This window comes from Accipiter gentilis, chromosome Z, assembly GCF_929443795.1.
Source record: "Accipiter gentilis chromosome Z, bAccGen1.1, whole genome shotgun sequence".
Classification (NCBI taxonomy): Eukaryota; Metazoa; Chordata; class Aves; order Accipitriformes; family Accipitridae; genus Astur; species Astur gentilis.
Window position 1 is genome coordinate 84,937,668 of NC_064919.1, and position 19,152 is coordinate 84,956,819.

Sequence of the window (19,152 nt, forward strand, 5' to 3'; positions counted from 1 at the left end):
TTTTCAGTTTGTATATGATGTGACTTCCATGTATATATAAAAATGACTGCGTCCTAACCAAACTTCCTCCAATTGTGCACTGTGTTTGTTTAAACAATTCATGTATTGTAGTCTGATGCAGGTTTTCTTTTCTTTTATTTAAAACACTACATATTTTCTCTTATTCTTAACAAATTTGAAAGGGTAGTGATCTGAAAACCGCAATCACTGGATAGCTAGGAAGTGGTTTTGTTTTGGTTTTTTTGTTGTTTTGTTTATTTTTGTTTTTTCTTTTTTTAAGAGAGCAAAAGGTGCCTGGATGGTTTTGCTCTCCTCAGCAGGAAAGAGAAATGTTAGCCATTGTATGGCTAAGAACCAATGCACTTGGGGCCTGATCCAGAACCCATTGGAGTTGATGCGCGGCTTTCCATCAACTTCAGTGTGCATTGGCTCAAGCCCTTCATGGTTTAGCAGTTCCTGAATTGCTGGAGTGTGAACTTGGAATCTTCTGTAGTGAAGACAAATCATTGCTTAGAATATAAATGTTTAAAACGTGCGACTCTAGTTAAAAAATTTGATTCTTCTCGACACTCATTATTTAGTTCTCATTTTCCATCTAGTATTTAATGGTCTTTGGAGAAAAAAATAATAATAAAACAGAGTGTTATATATATATAAATATATATATTTTTGGTGCAAGATGAGACCTTCTGTTTTTTGAAACAAGTCTGTAGCATAAAGGTTAAACTATTTTAAGACAAAATAAAATAGAGTGTATTATTTAAACAATATCAATTCGTTTGGGATTTTTTTTTTCCACTTTCATTCAATATGCTGCTGTTTGTCACATCTCCAAAATAAAGCCTTAAATTCTGGGAACAGGTTACAGCCGGCCAAACTGAGCACTGTTCCCTGCTGTAACGCGTTTCATTTTGAACATCCAGAATGTAAATGCGGATTCCTCACCACAAAAGCTTGCTTTTATCTCCCAGACCAGGACAGGACCACCACTTCTCCCTGTAGCGCCGGTTGGGATGCCGGGGGGATGCACAGGTAGCAGTAACGAGCGGCCGCTGCCCATCGCACTCTGCAAAATCCCTTCAAGGGATGCGGTTTCTGCACAGCCTCCGTCTCCCCGCACATCGCAGTCCTTCGGGTGCCTGAGCACCCTTCGTACCGGTATTTCTCCGACTGCATCCCCTCGTCCCATCCTCACAGCTGTCTTCCGCTGGTCAGTAAGAGCATTTGAGTAAGAGACCGCTGTTAGGCTCGGGTTTTCTCACGCAGCCAGATGGTGCAGGCAAGCTCAGCTTTGCTGCCGTTTGAAACGGATGTGCGGACCAGCTATGAAGCTCTGGGCGAGTCCTCGCGGACCATGAGAGGTGGTGCCAAGCTGAACAGCGTTCGGAGAACCCCTGAGTTATACCAGGGAATTTACAGGTGCAAGTAAAGAGAAGGATGGGAAGTGTAAATGCACTGTGTTAAACTTAGGGTCCCGCTGCCTGCCAGTCTTCTCATAGCCAATAGGGAAATAGGAATATTAATGAAATCCATTACGTTTCCAGCTAAATAGGGGAGTTTGCTTTAGTTCTGAAGTTTTTCTCATGTGAGGGAGGCTCTCGGTGGTGTGACTAAGGAGAGCCATTTACCCGTGCATTTTAAATGTCAAGAAGGGTAACGAGAGTGAAGTGAGTTGGCTTTTCAGCCCCACTGAGTTCTTGGCTTTTGCGAAGCTTGAAAATATAAATTCTGGGTCTGGTGGTGGTTGTGGAGGTGGACACCAGGCTCGGATTTTATTCCATGTGTATCACCCGCTGAGGGAGAACAGCGCTGTGCAGTTCGGTGCAGATACAGGAAGAGGAGAGCTGATGTATCTCCTGAATCTTTTTTTTTTTCCTCCATCACCAAGAGATACCCAGAGTCTTTAGACTTCAGGATACACTGAACGGAAAGCTTAAAATCTCTCCCACGGCACTCGGCATATCCCTTGTGGCTCGGGCCGCTTTGCTTTTACGTAGGAGCTGCTTGGCTTTGTGGGAACTGTCATTTCTGGGGCAATACGAGAACTGACAAAAACTACCCAAACAGATTAGATGTTGTATTGCTTTCCCCAGTGAATTTGTTACAATGCAGGTTTGTGACTGAAAATTTAGTTTGCCTGCCTTAAATTGGGAACTGAAAGGGTTTTACTAAGTGGAATAGTTCCCTGATTCCCTTGAGAATCTGCAAATGGTGTCCTTTGCCGAGTGCAGCAGCTCTGTTTGCTGAAATACTACTTGTTTCTCCCTTTCCTTTTTAGGGTTGTCACCTCTGAATGTCAGCTGCTGTGGCTTTCTCTCCAGAGCATCACAGGGATAGAAGCAGTTTCCCTTCTGTCTGCAAAGGAAAGCAGCAGCGCACCTGCAAAATGCAAACTTGCAATGGACAAACCCTGCAATTACTTTTGTCTTTGGTGCAAATAAGGTGAAGGCCCTCCTTTTATCGAAACTAAACAGCAGATGAGGATACAACCCCTCCCCCAGGTCTATATCTTGGTACCGGGCAGTTTATGAAAAGTATAAATGCATTCCTGAGAGTCCTTACGACTGCTGATTCATAAATGCCCCTTGGAAGTTTTCTCTCGGAGCTGGTTAGTCATCTGGATTTGCAATTCAGTTCAAAATTAGAATTGAGTGCCAGTTACTGGGAAGGAAAGATCTTTCAGACAGTAAATCTCAGGGCGAAGCTGGAGTGGGCAGGAGAAAACTGTCTGAAAGTTTAATTTCAGATAATCTTCTACATTTACTGGCTGCACCGGCAGCTTTGGGTGAATCCGGGGCAACCACATCAGAACTGGAAAAAGAAACAAGAGTCCGCTGTCAAATTCATTTTTCATTGCTGTAGGTGATGCAAAGTGAATGCAGAACTCCTGGAGTCTGACTGGTGCCTTTTCCAGGACGGTTCCTACGCGTGCCTCTGACAAAATGTCATCTCGTACAGCTAAGGATTGCATTTGCGTTGTCCATGGCTTTGTAGCATCAGCAGCTTTTGGCTGGGTTGTGATCAAAGACACCCAAATCTTTCCCCTTTCCTTTCTGCCAGGTCCTCGTGCGTCTACCTTGAAGTTGACATTACTGAACTCCAGTGTCACGTCCATCACTCCAGCTCATCCGACGTCATCCACAACTTCCAGTACTGACAGTGCTGCTGCACAGCTCTGTGTGATCAGCAGTTTTCAGTAGAAATCTCCAAGTCTACATGCCAAAATCACTCATAAAAATAGTCACTTGCCATTGCTTCCTTGGAAATGCATCTTTTCTAATGTTACCACCAGCAAATTTAATTATCTGCATCCTAAAATACTCTTGATTTTCTCCCCATCATTACAACTATAGCCCTCTGGATGCCCCAGCGTTTGGCAGCATGGGCCTCCAGGGGAGGCTGCCATTTCGAAGTAGGGTGCGTTCAAATCCCCCCGCTGGGGCTGTAGATATGTAGATGTTTATCCGTGGTGTTACGAGCTGGCAGTGGTCCTGTACACCTAAAGAGGAGCTTTCAAGTCAGAGGTGGTTGGGCTGGAGTGATGCTTTTAAGATCCTAATGGGAAACGTGTCACTTGTGTTTTGTGTTCTCACTCAAAGCTCATCTTACCTGGCGCAGGATATGACAGAGATTCATGAAAGGGTAATTTTCTTGCTTTTCCACATGATTACACTTCTCATTCAGGTCCATTTATTCACACTCTCCCTGGACCGCCTGTGACAAAACCACTGAATAAAAATACCCCTCGCAGGAGCTCTGCCAGTTACAAATCACCGGCCGAGTGCCTCGGATCTGTTTTCTGACATCTCGCTAACACCCCCCTTCTGCTAACACTTTACAGCTCTTAATGGGATCCGTCGTTTACATGAAGAGCCAAAGCAAAGCTCTCCGCGACACGGCGATGTGCTGGAAACCACCTTGGCTGGGCTTCCCTCCTTCTGGTCAGTAGCACTTCCCCGAGAAGAGGACACCTCCTCTTTGTCTCTGCATTGCTCAGAGCAGCAAGAGAGAAGGACACCCTAAGAAAATCATTTTGCACTTAAATAAAGCGGTGGTGGGGGTGGGGTAATGAATAGATTTGGGCAAAGCAGTGGTTCTTCTGAGCAGTCAGGGTTGGCTCTTGAAGGTGAGGGACTGCACTTGCTCAGCTTCCCGTCTCCCTTGCATGGGAGCGGGGAACGATGGAGGCATCTTCACAATGCGGGGTGCCAACGAGGATGGGACCCGTGGGAGTGGGACGTCACCGAGGACTGCTGGTAGGTGACTCCTTAACTTCTCCTCCAGCTTTGCCTCTTGCTTCTGGAGGAGATCCCCAACCCCTGGGCAGAAGGGTCATCATCTCCAGCACGGTGGAGCGATGCGGCCAAACCCTCGGCTTGTAGACACATCCCTGGTGGGGATGGTCTCTGATTTTCTCAGCAAAGGTGGGAGATGGGCCCTACCTATCTATGAGATGCATCCCAAGGAGGAAAAACCGCAGGTTTGGGTATTTTGTCAAATCATTTTTGTTTCTGATGGTTCTTTATGCATGGTGGGTCTTTTCTTGGATTGTTAGTGTCGGGTTTCCAATCCCATGCTGAACGTTAGGCTGGACAGGTAGTGATGGGAACTCACCCTTGGGTCTGTGGAAGGACCAGAGCTCTTCAGAGAACTATTTTCAGCTCCGGACAGGTAAGAGGTGGAGATTATCTGGACAACATCCTGGCGGACAATCAGACGTGGGAGCACCCGCTTGTAGAAACACCCCCATTTCTGTGCTTTACCTAACCAGCCTCCCAAATACCTCTCATTAAAAAAAGTCCCTGAAACGACGAAAAATCCAATCACTGGGAGTCGCTACGTGTCCACAAACCATATCTGACCCGGGAAAAGCCAGACGTGGGAGCCGGGAGCGTGTAGGGGAAGCAGCGTATGTACAGTACGACCTTCCCCAGGTACTCGGGGCCAGGCAGAGGTTTGCTCTGACAACCCCAAGATGTCCTAAATAACCACTCAACCCATCTCTTTAACACCTAACACGGTCTTGTGGCTTTTTGGTGTCTGTTGGCTCCGGGGCAGGTGTGAAGGTGCTCAAATGATCATGCATTACTTAGGCTGGAGCAAGTAAGCAGATGCCTTCCCTTGAATAATTGAAGGCTGGGTGTTTACATCTGCTGATGCACTCATTTGCCATGGGCGTGTTGTAGGTGTATTCTTGATGACGAGCATCAGACAGCCCCAGTACAGCCCTTGGACTCCTCTTGTGCAACTAAGCCCATGCCACCACCTCAGACCCTGACTCGTGATGCCTGGGATGTGACGAAGGGACCGGAGAGCAGCGTGCTGCCACAGGGAGATGCAAAACTGGTCTCGCTATTGTTCTTCATTTAGTTGGGTTTTATTTTTTGCATCTTATTTTCATCAGTCGGGGCGGCTTCCCCCTAGGTTTGGAGACCACTGGCTCCTGCAGAGGTGGGGAGATGGGTGCGGGTGGCGTTTGTGATAACCCAAGGCAGACTCTAAGCCATTAGAAGTCAACAGTGGGGAAGGTGAAGAGCAGGCTGGTGGTTTAAGGCACCCAGAGAAGAAGACAAAAAACACAGTGAGTAAATCCTAATGAGAAGAGGGGTAACTTCAAAAGTCAGCTCACAGCAAGTCTCGGACAAGACTTGGCAAGTTGAAAATGCTGTTTAGTTCATCTCCTCCATTGCCAAACGGGGATGAGCCCCTGGTGCACACCTGACCATCCTCCACACCTCCTGAGAGCGTCTGAGGACCTTTTCTGTGGCTGGAATGCTGCTAAAACATAGTCCTAGGCCATTAAAAACCCCATCCCACTTGGAGCTGTGGAACCACTGGCTCCTTGCACAATCTCTCCTTCCTCCAGCTGCTCATTAAGAGGAAGAATTAGGGCAGTTTTAAATGCAGAACCGCTTGGGCATGGCACAAGGCAGGGAGCATGCCTTCCAGGAGAGTCTGAGCTCCCTGCCATCCAAAAAAGTGTTATTATAATCCTTTATACCCCGGTAAGCAGCAGGACCGCATGCAACAGCCAAGTTTTCGGAGGGGTGATGCTGAGATCCCCCATCCTTCCATGACCAATGTGAGGTCTTGCCCTGGACCAGTGCTCTCAGCTTGCCCGAGGGTATAGCAAGGCTTAAAAATGCTCAGAAAAGCTCTCAAAACTCCTTCAAAATTAGCTTTACACCCACTTTTCCCCCTTCCCTGTGCTCCAGGGAGGAATCCCCTTAATTCCTGGTGCTCTAGGCTCAGCCCGATCTGCTCCCAGCCCCACAAAAAGACTGAGGGGGCAGTTGTGTGGATGGAGGTGAGGGCTCTCAGCAGCACCCAGTCTGCAAAGGAGATAATATTTATGATTTTTAATGTAATTTGGCCACTGACGTTTTAGCTCAGAAAGCTTGGGCTGGAAGCAGCCCGTAGGAAGGCACTAGATGGCACCAAAGCCGGAGGATACGGGCTCCGGGCTGCCATCACATCCTCCACTGCATCCCCCAGCAGCGGAAAGTGCCCCCAAAACCAGGCAAAAAGGCTCGTGGATGTGAAAACAGCAGATTTTTTGGTTTTCTTGACCATGCTGGACTCCGTTGCTTTGGCCAGACCCTGCCTGCATGGCCAGTATCCGTCCCACTGCAGGGAAACGGGCCCCAGGAAGAGCAAAAGAAATCGAATCATCCGGACCTAACACCAAAATTAAATTACCCAGCTGTGATTTTGAGGTAATTAACCACTGATGAGGCCGATGGAGGGTTGTTTCTCTGGATATCAAGCCCGAGATCTGGGAATGCAGACAGGGGTTGTCGACCTTGCCTTATTTTTGATTAGTTGCAAAGCCACCTTGAGAGCAAGGAGCGGATTTCTTAAATAAAATATTGCAACGTCCTTGATTAGTGGTAGAAATTGTGGGGTTTTGCAGGAGGGCTGCTGCCGAGCACGCTGCCAGGAGAGGGCTTTCCTTTCGCCCCAACTCTCACACTGGCCGCAGTTGCGTCCCAAAGCTGCTGCCACAGGGAGCTGGTGGGATGCTGGGATGGGGAAAGCATCGGGGGACCACCAAGGAAAACACACCAAAACCTGTGCTCTCCAAAAATATGGGCAGGACAGAGGAGAAAGGATGAATTTGGGGCCATTCTTCTTGAAATAAGGTGATGTGAAATATCCTAAAGCCCAATCCCTGCCGCCTCTGTAGGGAGGCACAGGGTCAACGTTGAGGATGTGTGCTTAAAAGTGTAATTCGAAGGAAGCATTTAATCAGCCCCAATAGCCGGCTCCACTCTCTATGCAGCGAAACATCGCCAGTTCCCATTTTGCAACAACTATCACGTGTCAGAAAAATGACTTTATTCTGTAGGCTGCCATACCCATGCAAACGGAGAATGAAATTCCTCGAAGCAAAATAATTCAATTTTAGCAAAATGATGAGACATAAATGGGGGCATCATAGAATTGCTTAGGTTGGAAAAGACCTTTAAGATCATCAAGTCCAACCGTTAACCTAGCACTGCCAAGTTCACCACTAAACCACGTCCCTAAGCAGCACATCTACGCGTCTTTTAGATACCTCCAGGGATGGTGACACAACAACTTTCCTGGGCAGCCTGTTCCAATGCTTGACAACCCTTTCGGTGAAGAAATTTTTCCTAATAGCAAATCTGAACCTCCTCTGGCACAACTTGAGGCCGTTTCCTCTCATCCTATCGCTTGTTACTTGGGAGAAGAAACCGACCCCCCCCCTCGCTCCAACCTCCTTTCAGGTAGTTGTAGAGGGCAATAAGGTCTCCCTTCAGCCTCCTTTGCTCCAGGCTAAAAAAAAAAAACAGTTCCCTCAGCTGCTCCTCATAGGACTTGTGCTCCAGACCCTTCACCAGCTTGGTTGCCCTTCTCTGGATGTGCGACACCCCAATCCCTTTGCCGCAATAAACTGTGATCCCTCTTGAAATGAGCTGGGGAGGGCACTGGGTGGGTGCTGCGTCCCTCTGAGCAGCTGTGAGCCCCCACAAATCCCTGCTCTCATGGGAAGAGGAAAAAAATCACCTCGTGCTTTCCTCCGGAGAAAGTCCTGGGCTGCACATCTGAAATCTCTGGCAAAATAGGGGTACTATGTTTTCCTTCTCACCTCCTAAATGGCTGCTCTTTGGATCCGAGGTTTTTACCCATTTTCTTATTTTCTCCCCATAAAACTGGAAAATTGAAATGCTCAAATGTTTCATTTTAAGCAAATGCATAGTGATTTTCTCTACTTCGCCTCTTTTTTTTTGGGGGGGAGAAAAGAAAGAAAAAGAAAGGGGGTAAAAAGCACAAGAGAGAAAATTACAGGGAGGCAGAAAATAAAGCAGCAAAATAAGCATAGATTAAACATCGGTGTAACTAAATCTCAAACAAAGCCCTTTCATGAACCAGGAGGCCCCCCACTTTCCGGCTCCCCACCTGGATTTGGGTTGCTGTCGCTCCCAGGCACAGTACAATGCCATGGTGTTTGCTGGAGAGGTTTCTCCTCCCTTTTCACCCTTTCTCTATCCATTCTTCATTTTGCCTTTAATTTTTCCACTGTCACCTTTCCCTGGAGGTTCTCCTCTTCAGTGCTCGTGTCCCAAGCCCAACGGGCTTTTTGCCTCCCCCCATCTGAGACTTGAGACCCTCAAAACCCCAAACCTGTTCTTCTTTGTGGGGTTTGTAAGACCCACCACCCTTCCCACCACCCTTGCCCTAGAAGCACCACTAAAGATCCAGCCATGACCATACTGTGATGGTATCACCATTGACATCAAGACGTGCTGCCAAGGACATCATTATCCAAAGAGTAGCTGAAGGTCAGAAAATAAAATAATCAAAGCCTCAGACCATCATCTAGCAAAGCCATCACACTGTCCACGTGCTTCACCCCTACCAGGGGCGAGGCATCGGACTTTTTCATGCCATCGATCCCATTGCTCCCCACCCTGCCACAAAATGGCCTCTAGGAGTGCAAGATGTCCTTCTTGAGCAAACCATGGCTTCAAAACTGCTGGAAAAAGCCTTTCACTGGGGCTTTTCCACTGTCCTGCCAGAGGTCAGCCAAAAACCACCCAAGTTTTAAGAAAATTGGCTCATCAGTTTTTGAGCTGGTTGATCCCATTGTGACTTCCCAGCTTGATTTTGCAAAGAAGGTGAAAAACCCCATAATCACATCGAAATTACAGAGGGCTTTGAGGTGGGCAGAGGGTGAGTGCCAGGTCTGGCAATGAGCTGAGAGTTACAGTCACCCCCAGACCTGCCCAAGGATGGTGGCTGATGTGCCACATGTGCCCCAGAAATTCTCAACTGCTCTGTATCACATTTATATTTATTGAATATCCTCCGTGCATGCCTGGATAAGGGGAGAAACCTTTCCCATGGGACCAAGGGGTGAGACATCCCCAGTGCCTCAATGCCTGTGCCGTAGCATCTCCAAAACACCTACTCCACAGGTACGCTGGTGACACGCGTGAGATCCACGAGGCTGGAGAACATCACACTGAAGAAGAATTTAATGGTGTTAATTTTTAATGAGAGCTTCGGGCAAAAGTGGGAGGATGCCCCAAACTGGGGGTGCTGGGACACCAAAAAGCTGCACTGGGGGACACCAACAGGCACCAGCCATGCAGGCAGGAGGAAGCCAAGGGCTAATTTTAACGTCAACCTGTGCCGGCGGCATCTGCGTGACACGCAAAGCCCCAGCGACGGATCGGGTGTCCCCGGGATGGGGGGGGAGCGTGCATGGATGAAAAGTAACAGCAGCGAGGGCTGAGCCCCACAAAATACCCGCGACAACTGCCGCGGCAGGGCCGGGGGCCACGGGAGCAGCTGCCCAAGGCAACCGGAGCCGGTGGTGGGGCTGCAACCCCCGGCCCGGGGCCAGCAGCGGTCTCAGGGGACCATGGAGGGGATGTCGGGGTGGTTTTCAGGGTACATGCAGATCCTGGGAGTCCCCTGGGGCCCGTCCTGCAGGCGTCACGGTGGGGACCGGCAAGTGGAGGCAGGGTAGAAAGCTCTCCTTGGTTGATTCAGGCGTGGGCTTGGCTACATCACACCTTCCAGGCATTTTTAGCACTTAAAGAAGTGTCCCTTTGTAGGATGTGTTTAATACAGTGAGCTCAAGCAGATCACACCTTGCTGCTGGAAACGATTTCTCACCGCTGGTAGATATGGGTGGAAAGCAGTAATTTTTCCATGCTGCACCACAAACAGCGCACTGGAAGCGTTTCGTTACAGCGTAAGCATGGAAAAAACCCCAACAAAACAAGTTTGTTCCTTCCTTGGAAATATTCGTGCTGGTGGGACAACATCTGCTACCTGCAAATACTGAGCATTGCAGATCTGGGGCTGGCCAAGCATTGTGGGCATTGTGTGGGCATTGCTCAGAGCAGCGTGGTGACATTGTGGGACAAGGTCCAGAATTTCCCTGCTAAAATCCCTCCTGGAGTCGGTGCAGCCTCCTGGGAGACTCTGAGTTGGGGGCAAGGCAGGAGGGAAAATCCAAACTGGGATGCAATCGGGTGGGCACTGGGAGGCAGTGGGCACCTGTAACTGCTCCTGCTCCCATCTGAGGGGAGTTTGGTGCAGCAGCGGTGTGAAAACTTACCCAAAAGAGCCCTTTTGGGTGGCTGTCCCAGCTCTGAAGAGGGCAGGGAGGGTGCGCAGGCAGCTGTCCCTGCTGCCTGAGGATCAAGTTAATCCTTCCCACACCGCAGGGCTGGCATCTGCCCTCAGGCTGCGGGGCTGGCAGGGAAAGGGTTAAACAGCTCCAGGTTGCCAACCCCCCCATTTTAATTCAGATCAGGAAAAAAAACCCCAAAACAAAACAAAAAACCAAAAAACCCACACAAAATAAACCCAACGACAAACCCAATGCAATAATCCAGGCGAACAAATCCATCGCGCATACACGTTGGGGAGCTGCCGAGCGCTTAAAACCTGCCAGATGCTTGGGATGGATAAAGCTAAGCGCGGATTAAGGGGCTCCCCACGGCGGGATGGCGGGCACTGCCGGGAAAAGCCCGGCAAAAAAAACAACCCCCGGGTTTGGCTAGGGTGGGAAGGACACCCCAAAAAATGGGTAGGATGCTTCCCGCGGCCTGACTGAAACCCCTCCGCGCGCTGGGGCCTTTCCCGCTTCGATATGAGTTTTAAATGAACGAGGATGAACTCCTGGTTGGTGTTTTTTGGGGACGTGGGGAGGAGGAGGGGGTAATTTTCTTCCTTTAAGCCATGGGGGTTCTTTTCCCCACGAAGAGGGCGGCTCTGAGCCCCATGGGGGTTTTCCACGAGCTCTCCGCACCCCTCTGCGTTCGGCCGGAGCCATTTTAGGGTCACCGACGCCCGCAATCAGTTAAATTCTGTCAGCAACTGGGCCGTCAACACAGCAGGCCGCTGGAGGGACTGAGGGAACGACCCCCTCCGCCGTCCTCTCGCTTCGCGCCCCCGCTCGACGTGCGTTTCCCACCCGCGCGGCGGCCACGGGTGTCAGGAGGGACGACGAGGCGTGTGGGGGGACGAGAGACGAGGTACACATGGAGGGATCGGCGTACGGTGGTCGATGCCTCCCAGGCGTCCTCCTCTGGAGGGGGACAGCGCGGCCGCGGGCCCCCACTCCTGCCGGCGGCCGTCCCTCAGGGAAGAGGGCGATGCGCGCCCCCGCGCGCCCCCTGAGGGCGGCGCGGCCGTTACGCGCGCGGCCGCACGCAGCCCTCCCAACTTTTCCCCGCCCCCTTTCCCCCCTCCTCCCTCCCTCCCTTCCTCTCGGTCTTCTTATTGGCCTATTGGGGAAGGGAGGGGGCGTGCCCGCCGGCGTTCGGCGCTCTGCCATTGGCGGCGGCCGCCTTTGTGTGCCGGCGGAGCGGGCGGCCGCCACTTCGTCGTCGAGGCGGAGGGGCCGGCGGGATCGGGGTCCTGGGGCTTGTGGTGGTTGGTTGGGGGGGGGGGGGGGGGGGGAAAAACGACTTGGGCCGCGCCGCGCCACAAAGGCCGCAGCATGGTCCTGGTGCACGTCGGTTACCTGGTGCTGCCCGTCTTCGGCTCCGTGCGCAACAGAGGTACCGCGCCGTGGGCGGGGGGGGGGTGGTGGTGGGGGGGGGGGGGGGTGGTGGGGTGTGTGGTGTGTGGGGGGGGCCGCGGGTTCGCGTCCCGGGGCCGCTCCGCGCGGGGGTTTGGCTGCGTGGGGCAGGGCGCGTAGGGTTTGGGCGCAGGGCCGCCGGTTCTCCGGGTTTCCCCCCCTCTCTCCCCACACACCTCATTCCCTCCCTCTCACCCCCCCCCCCCCCCCCTCCAAAAAAAAAAAAAAAATTAAAAAAAATTCCCCATCCCTGCGCTTTCAGGGTTGGGGCGAGCCCGCCTCGCTCCGCGGGCGCGCAGGGCTCCGCGCCCCCCCCCCCCCCCACACCCACCCACCCCCCACGCACACACAGTGCCCCTTCGGGGGGGGGGGGTGTCCCCCATTTTCGACCCCCTTCCCGGGGGCCGCCCTGGCGCCCACCGCTTGCCCACCATCCCGCCTGCACCTCCAGCCTGTGCTTCGGTAGATCCATTTTCCTTTAATTTTATTTTTTAAATTTTGTTTTTATTTTTTAATTTGAAACCCCTTTTCCCCCCCCCCTCACCCACCCACCCACCCCACCCCACCCACCCCAGTCTTCGCCGTGTAGCGTAGCCACCAGGCCATCTCAGCGTAGCTGTAGACGATAACAGCCATTTTTGTACCTTCATCCTGTTTAGCTGAGTACATTGCACTGTAAATTCCTGTTAAGTGGATTCATTTTGCTGTGGTCGTTGGGCGCAGACTCTCCTGGGGGTGGCCAAAAGCCCCCAAATTGCAGCCACCATCCCCCACCACACAAAAAAAAATAAAATTAAATTGGGGAGGGGAAACCCGGCAACGAACACACACCCCCCCCCAAAAAAAAATAAAATTGGAGAAGGGAAACCCAGCAACAAAACCCCTCATTCCAAAAAACAGAATTGGAAAAGAGTTGGAGAGTAAGATCTGTGATTCAATAGGGGCTGAAATACCACCACCCCCAACCCCCCCCCCCCCAAAAAAAAAAAAAAAGCTGCTGGCCGACACTGATGAGAGCCCTCTGCGCAGTGGGGGGTGTACAGCATCACCCCGTGTCCCCGCCGGCGGTGACACCGCTGCCGACAGCCGTCCCCCACCGCGGGCGCTCGCCCACCCAGCCGCTCGCCCGGCCAGCCCCACGCTCCATCCCCATCCCGAGCCACAAGTGTCCCGTCCCGTTAGCGCACCTCCGACGTGGCGAACGAGCCCCCCCCATCCACACCTTCCCCCTTAAAATTTGCTTGCGAAAAGAGACGACTGGCAAAATGGTTTTCCATTAAACAGGGATAACATTTTTTTCTGCTGTGCTAAATTACTTCCTGTTCTTATTTTGTGGGTAATTTTCTGTATCGAATATCCTTTGGTTGTGTATCTTCACCTTTTTCTTGTACTAAAACTAAAGCATGGTCTGTATTTTTTTACATTACCTAGTTTCTGATGTAAATCTCTCTGTAGAGACATACCCTGCTGAAATGTAATGTGCTGTAGCCTATACATCTGCTCAGTGTACGCTGCTTTTGTTCTGTTGCCCTTCCATAGCATGGTGGGCCTTGCCTTTTTGTATTGTGTGCATGATGACATTGTTACACACGATTCCACTAATACTAATATACGATCTCTCAATAAAGAAACTAGTTTTCCTATATTAACCTAGTGTGCTTTTTCTATTGCTGTTTTCCCATTTATTGTCGTATCCTGCTGTTTAGATTTTTTCCTTGCTTTCCCCCATCGTGAGGTTTGAGTGAGTGGATTTTTTTCCCCGTAGTGCAGATATGGGGGCTTTTTAGTACATTTTTTTTTTCCCTCCTATCCCATATCTACCCTCAGCATTAGTCTGTGTGTACATACTCCCTAGATGCACAGTCCGTATTACCGTTGTGCTGATGCAGAATTCTGTTTTACCGCAGAATAGCCAAAATAAAAGGGTATAAATCCAAGCCCTCATTATTAATCAAAAAAAAAAAAAAAGATAGATATTTGATGAAGGGTCTGCCGCTTATTTCATTCTAGTTACAACATTACACGTTCCTTACCAGACTGATACCAAACTAAGAGGGACGACCTCCGGATGGATGGGGGGAATTATTATTTTCTTTTTTTTTAAACTCTGATTAACAAGAGGTAAATAAACCTGGGGGAAAAAAAATAAATCCCTTTAATCTATTAGCTGTATATTTAAACATATATACGAGTGCCCTGCCCACCATCTGCTAGGCGAGAAGTTGCCGTGCCTCGGTCCCGCGGCGACTGGCACGCTATAAATATCTTCACTAGACCCCTGCAAGGCAGGGCTCGTAAAACCGTCCCAGCTGCTAATGTTGTAACTACATTTTCCTGCTTGAAGCCTCCAGGCCCACCATCTTCTGAATAACCCGATTTGGTCAAAAGACCAAACTGTGGGGTTGGGAGAAAGTCACCGGGAACCTTAAAATGTTGGAAGCAGGGAGGGATGGACAACCAAATTGCGGTCAGCGAGCAGTTTTGCTGCAGCTGCAAAGCGATAATAATACCGGTCACCTCTCCTTGTTCCTGCACCAGACCTTCTTTCCCAGGTCTGCAAAATGGTCCTGTAAAACCTCCCAATTTTGGTTTTGGATGCCAGCAGAAACTGAGGAAAGTCAGGGCTACCAAAAGTAGGAGATGGGGCTGGGGTTTTGGGAGGGGGGGGGAGGGGGGCGAAGCATCTTGTCTTAATTGCATTTCCACCGAAGGGGGGGAGACACAGGACTGGTTATTTGTCTTTAATGAGAGGAAGACAAATTCAGCAGGTCGGTGGTTCCCACCGCTAAAATTTCCAGAGGAGCCACTAGCAAACAAAACAAAAGCAAGTGGCTCCAGCAACCCGCCCTGCCTCACCCCAGCATCCCTCGAAGAGACGCATCATTTTGCAAGGTTGTGCCTTTCCACCTCCCTCCTAGCTTTATCCTGAGTTTGGTTGATTTTGTTGTTATATATTTATTTTTATTTATTTATTTTTTTTTTAAAAAACCCATTTATTTATTATTTCCTTCTCCATATTTCCTTTTCCGTGTATCTCGATGACTGTTTGGCCATCCTGTTCCCCTTCCCTGTATGAGCACAAGCGGGTTGCCCCCCTGCTTTTCCCCCCCTTGGATGTAGTGTATGCTGTGGCCCCTTTGTTCTCGCTCCATCCTCGCCCCGGGCCAGCGCTGAGCTCCGTGCGTGACACATGTCCCCGTACGCATCCCGAGGAGGGAGGCTGTGCTTCTCGCTTGCATGAAGGGAGACGTGCATGCCTGTTGGGGCTGATCATTTTCCAATGTGATTTTATTTTTTTTTCCTTCCTCCCCCCCCCTTTATTTTATTATTTATTTATTTATTTATTTCTTGAAATTCAACACACCCCCCCCACCCCACATGAGACAATTAAGATTCGGGTTATGGCGTGGAGAAAAAAAAAAAAATGAACATCCCCTCCCCTCCTCTACCCGACCCCAAAACCCCGACACGGATAAACCCGGTCCCTTCCGAAACGTACCTCGCGCTACGGACACCTGCCGGCAGCTGCCCCTTTGTTAGGAGCGGCGGATTCACTGCAGCGAGCGTAATAACCCCCCCCCCCCCCCCCCCCCCAGATTTTCTTCTGCAAACTAGTGCTAATACAGAGCAAAACTGTTTGGTCAATATGCTCTGAGGATGCCTTGGTAATCTAATATACGGAAAGCTGCTGGGTTAATGGCAACTGGTACTAAGCAATTTATCATCCGCATCGTATTTTGACCTGTCTTGTTAGAAACGCGTTCTTACAAGAGGAAACATTTCCTCCCCCCCCCCCCCCTCCACCTCCCAGCCTTATTAGTCAGTAACTATCAGGCTTTCATAGCTCATAATCCATCAAATGCATCCACAATTTAATGGCTTAATTCCTTTGACGCTCCGAGTCTTGAAAAGCCACCTGGTAGCGAGAAAATAATCTTTTTTTATTTTAGCATCGTGGGCTGAGGAAATCCAAGACGAGTCACGTGCTGATGGTGCTGCTGTGGGTGTGGAGGCACATGCAGTGATTTCTATAAAGCCTATACATCTCTCCAGCACCAACCTGTATTCCCGGGCTGCTTTAAATAACTTCTTTCAATAACAGGGAGGTGGATAATCCCAAACACACACAAAACGGGCTCTGAGATTCATTTATATAAGGGTCGTGTAAAGGTCTTATACACATCTGCGTGCATTTAACGGTGCCGAAGGGGAGCTGGACCGATCTGTCCCTCACACGGGGTTTGGGGTGCTGTCACAGTTTCCATCGCTTTTAAGAAAAAGATAAACAAATAGTGGCCACGTTTTGCTCATATCGGGAATTATCAGCAAAGTCTAACGAAAGCTGATCCGGATTTACCTTGCCGTGTGCGGATCTGGCCCCGTGGAAGTGTGTTATTTAAGAACCGGTGAGTTGGTGCCCGAGCGAGAAAGCAAAGGCAGCTGTGAAGCGGAGGGACGGGAGGTTTTGGGGTGGGGGGGTGTTTGCCACAAAACCCAGGAGCTGCTCCACTTTGGGGGTGTACGAGGTGGTGGGAACACGGTCCGGCATCGCTGGGTGCATCCCAGACAGAGCGTGGGGTGCCAAAACTGGGGAGGGGGGGGGGGGGTGAGATCCGTAGGCGCCGGGATGCTGCCGTAACCATCTCTGGCCTCGGTCCTCGCCGAGTCCTCCTCCGTGAACCTCCTGGAAGGCCTTTCCTAGAGTAAGTCTGAGCTTCCTTTTTTTTTTTTTGTTGTCGTTTTAAACCCTGCTCGTAATTTGGGAAGCACCTCGTTAGCTGAAAGGGGAGGGTGGAGCGCTGCTGGGGCAAGCGTGGGGAGCCCCATCTTCCCGAAACTGTAGGAGAAACCCCTCCGCCAAGGGCCACGGGGAGCACGTGTGACATCCAAGACCGGCTCATCCCTCTCCACGGACCAGACGGAGGTGCAGGGGTGGAAGGAGAGGCGAGGACGGCTCTTTCGGGGGGCTCTGCGGGGCACAACGCCGGGTAGCGAGGGCAAGGGCATCCCCTCCGGCCCCTTTACGTGCTGGTTTAAACCCAAACCGTGAGCTGGGGCCGCCTCATGTCCAAACTGGAAGATCCTTCTCTCTAGAGGTGTTAAAAAGGGGACGTGCGCTGCAGCGGGTCAGCAGAGAAAAGCCTTTCCCACCCTTAACCCGGGAGCACTTGTTTTGGGAAGAATTAAATATACGTGCCCGAAATGCAAGGGGAGACTTTGCAAAAGGTCTTCTCCTACGTCTAGAGCATCTTCGATATCCGTAACCTCCAAGACCAGAGTTGGTTTGGCAATTGGGAGAGGTGTGATGGCACCGCCAAACGTCGTGACTCTTGGGCATCTCACGGTATTTTGGGTCTTTCTATAGAAACCTGCAGCTCTTGGAGTTGGGCGATAGCACGAGGCTTTTCGATGGAAGGGTGGTATATGAAGCAGAGCTTCAAATTGCTGCTTGTGGCAAACTTGGTGCTCAAAACTCAGAAGTCGGCTACGATGCTCGGGAGGTTTTTTCGGCTGATGCGGTGGTTTGGGAAGGAGAAGGGAGATGTGTGGCTGTGGTGGGGCCAGGGCAGGGACCCGCAGGTGAGCAGTGAGAGTGGGCCTAAAAGCCAGTGGGGAAAATGATAATTTTCTCCCTTTTTGGGTTCAATTCAGGGAGACGGAGCGGGTCGGTCTGCAGTCGGGGCTGGCAGGGAGCTTGCGGTTTCCCGAGTGTCTCCGTACAGGACTCCACGGGAGATCCCCCAGTCAAATCCTTGCGTGGTCTTGTCTTACTCCTAAACCTTCTTAGGGAGAAAATGGGGTCTTTGGGGAATGGCTAAATTCTCCCTCTAAAATAAAAAAGCCCCCAATCGCTTTTTAGCCGGAGTGACAGATCCTGGTGGTGGCTCCTGTGCCGGAGGGCAGAGCTCGGCAGCAGCCAGGACGAAGGGAAAGAAAATCCATGTCTGCTCCATGCCTCCCCACCACCTTTGCTTAACCCTTTCTGCTCCTCCTCTGCTCAGTTTTGCAGTCTCCCAGGACCTCTTTCTCACCTATTTCCCTGCCTGCTGGTCCTTTACATTTCCCAGCCCCAGCTGGGTTGGGCTGGTTGGCACACGCTGTCCTGGATCCCTCTGGGTAAGTGTCCTTAACCGCTGTTGTTTTCTCTCCCTCCCTTTAAAAGCTGCAAAATGTGCCTGCAGGAAAGTCGTATGGCTCGCAGCTCTTTAATGAATGTTATCGCTTTGGTTTGAGTGATTAAGCCCAGCGGGGTGAGGAGCAAAGCAAGTGCTGGAAGCAGAGAAGATGGGGGTTATGGGGAGAGGCAATAAGGGGCAGCTTGCGACCCGTGGGTTGGGACCCTCCAAAGTGAGGACGTGCTTGTGGGGAGATGTTTGGACGAGGAGGTGGGTAGCTTGGAGAAGGACCTGGATGTCTCTGTCTCTCGCACCGTATCCCTGTGCTCCCGGCCGCTCACAGCGGCTACCCTGCCTGGAGGTGACCCTCCGAGGTGTGGGTGACCCTCCGAGGTGTGGGTGACCATCGGCTTAGACGGAGCCGCTGGCCGTTGCTGTCTTTCCCTGGTGGGGCTCAAGCGATGCTGCGGAGCTGTTACCGTGTGTCGCTCCTCCATCTCCATCCCCGAATGGTACAAGGAGCAGCTATTTCCCTAAACGAGGAGAAAGCTGGGCCGTGGTTACCTTCTGGGACTTCTTTGAAGGGACCTTGAGCAGGACTCTGGTGGAACTGGACAGCCCACCAGGCTACGCGTCCAGGCACCCAACACTGGGGCTGAGTTAGGAGCCGCTCTGAAAACCTGCTCTTTTCTTCTCCAGGCTTGAGAGGGTCCCTAAAAGATATTCAGAAACACGGTCCCTTGGGCATCCATCGTGCTGCAGCTGCTCCCCATGTCGGGCTCTTCCAGTGAAGGGTGGGATTGGGAAACATCCCCATAGCAAATGTGCCCTCCCCAGCCGTGCTCCGTGTTGTGTCTCTGGCCTTTCTCATTCTCCTGGTGGCATCTGACTCTTCCTTCAGTCACTCTGCTAGCTCAAGGTGCTGAGATATCCAAAGGGATCTTGGGTTTTTTTTGGAAGCTGTGGGTG

General features: G+C 51.1%; 1 protein-coding gene across 2 annotated transcripts in view; it reads left to right on the forward strand.

The window, feature by feature from the left end:
• The first annotated feature begins 11,965 nt into the window (after positions 1 to 11,965).
• Positions 11,966 to 19,152, forward strand: part of ARK2C (arkadia (RNF111) C-terminal like ring finger ubiquitin ligase 2C) — a 47,505-nt gene continuing 40,318 nt past the window's right edge. For both annotated transcript variants that reach the window (XM_049795973.1, XM_049795974.1), the window contains exon 1: positions 11,966 to 12,047. In XM_049795973.1, the coding sequence (XP_049651930.1) occupies positions 11,987 to 12,047 (61 nt within the window). In that variant the 5' untranslated portion in view covers positions 11,966 to 11,986. The remainder of the gene's footprint in view (positions 12,048 to 19,152) is intronic.